The sequence below is a fragment of the Meriones unguiculatus genome, chromosome 12 (assembly GCF_030254825.1).
Source record: "Meriones unguiculatus strain TT.TT164.6M chromosome 12, Bangor_MerUng_6.1, whole genome shotgun sequence".
Lineage (NCBI taxonomy): Eukaryota > Metazoa > Chordata > Mammalia > Rodentia > Muridae > Meriones > Meriones unguiculatus.
Genome location: NC_083360.1, coordinates 25,504,047 through 25,505,873, shown reverse-complemented (window position 1 = coordinate 25,505,873; position 1,827 = coordinate 25,504,047). Strand labels below are relative to the sequence as shown.

General features: G+C 44.1%; 1 protein-coding gene across 1 annotated transcript; it reads left to right on the top strand.

Moving 5' to 3' along the window:
- Positions 1–346: 346 nt before the first annotated feature.
- LOC110553981 (prothymosin alpha-like) lies at positions 347–1,526 on the top strand. The gene has a single exon (XM_021646297.2). It carries the CDS (start codon positions 524–526, stop codon positions 842–844), a length of 321 nt encoding a protein of 106 aa, XP_021501972.1. The 5' UTR covers positions 347–523; the 3' UTR covers positions 845–1,526.
- The last annotated feature ends 301 nt before the right edge of the window (positions 1,527–1,827 follow it).

Here is a 1,827-nt window from a genome sequence, read left to right as displayed (position 1 = left end):
AAGGAAGGGACATGGCGGGGGGAGAGGGAGACAGGGTGAGACCAGGAGGAGATGAAGGAGGGGGCTCCAGCCAGGATACAAAGTGAATAGATTGTAATAAATAATAATCAAAAGAACTTTTGAAGAAGATGGGAGAATAGCTAGCAGAGGATAATTAATGTGTATAATTAATGTCTTCAAGAAATGCTAATGCACTAGGCATTAGTGTAAGTCTTTTACATGCAATGCTTCATTTAGTTCCCACCAGTAAGTCCTTCCTTACGTCATAACTGAGGATACTGTGGAGTTGAGAAATCAGCCGTCTTAAATGAAGTCAGTCAGCTAGTGTGTAAGAATGGAAGAGTTGACTGGCTGCTCCGAAAAGCCATCTTTGCATTGTTCCTGGGTCCCGCTCCCCGCTCGCTGCAGCCGCCTTCGCCGCCCGCCTTCTCCTCCACCGCGGACTCCGGCAGCCTTCTCGCCAGAGTCCTCGAGCTCGGTTTCTGTCCCCCTCGGCTGCATCGGACCACCGGCGTGCCCCACCATGTCAGACGCGGCAGTGGACACCAGCTCCGAGATGACCACCAAGGACTTGAAGGAGAAGAAGGAAGTTGGGGAGGAGGCAGAAAATGGAAGAGACGCACCTGCCAATGGGAATGCTAATGAGGAAAATGGGGAGCAGGAGGCTGACAATGAGGTAGATGAAGAAGAGGAAGAAGGTGGGGAGGAAGAGGAGGAGGAGGAAGAAGGTGACGGTGAGGAGGAGGACGGAGATGAAGATGAGGAAACTGAGGCTCCTACGGGCAAGCGGGTAGCTGAAGATGATGAGGATGATGATGTTGACCACCAAGAAGCAGAAGACTGATGAGGATGACTAGACAGCAAACAGGAAAAGCTAAACTTAAGGCCACCATGACCTATTCACCCTCCACTTCCCGTCTCAGAATTTAAACGTGGTCACCTTCGAGTAGAGAAGCAGGCCCCGCCCCATAGCGGGCAGTGTCACCCACAGATGAAATGCGCTCTCTACCACCCCACCAAAACCACAACATGAATTTGCAACAGGGGAGAAAAAGAACCAAATTTCCCAGGCCCTGCTTTCTTTCTTAAAAATACTTTAAAAGGAAAATTTGTTTGTATTTTTTATTTACATTTTATATTTTTGTACATATTAGGGGTCAGCCATTTTTAATGATAACGGGTGACCAAACCAGCCTTCAGAGCGTTCTCTGTCCTCTTCTGACTTTACTTGTGGTGTGACCATGTTCATTATAATCTCAAAGGAGAAAAAAAAAACCTTGTAAAAAAAACCCAAAAACAACAAAAAAACAATCTTATTCCGAGCATTCCAGTAACTTTTTTGTGTATGCACTTAGCTGTACTATAAGTAGTTGGTTTGTATGAGATGGTTAAAAAGGCCAAAGATAAAAGATTTCTTTTTTTTCCTTTTTTTTTTTTTGTCTATGAAGTTGCTGTTTATTTATTATTATTATTTTTTGGCCTGTTTGATGTATGTGTGAAACAATGTCCAACAATAAACCGGAATTAAAAAAAAAAAAAAAAGAATGGAAGAGTTTATGGGAGTCTGATTTTAAAACCCCAGTTTCCTTTATTAGTTTTCAAGACAAGATTTTTTTTTTTCTGTGCATTCTAGCCACGATTCTCCTGCCTCTACCTCCTGAGGTCTGGTGTTACAAGTATGCATGATCACAACCAGCCAAATCCCTAATTTCTATGAACCATGAGACAATCTCAACCTCACAGAATGGGTATTGAGAAATAGGGACACTGGAATGTCTGGACGTGGCCTTGGTGTGATGAGTGAGCAAAGCCCTGTGTTCAAAGGCA

Coding starts and splice junctions, on each gene's coding strand:
- LOC110553981 (XM_021646297.2), top strand. CDS start 524: ATGTCAGACGCGGCAGTGGACACCAGCTCCGAGATGACCACCAAGGAC.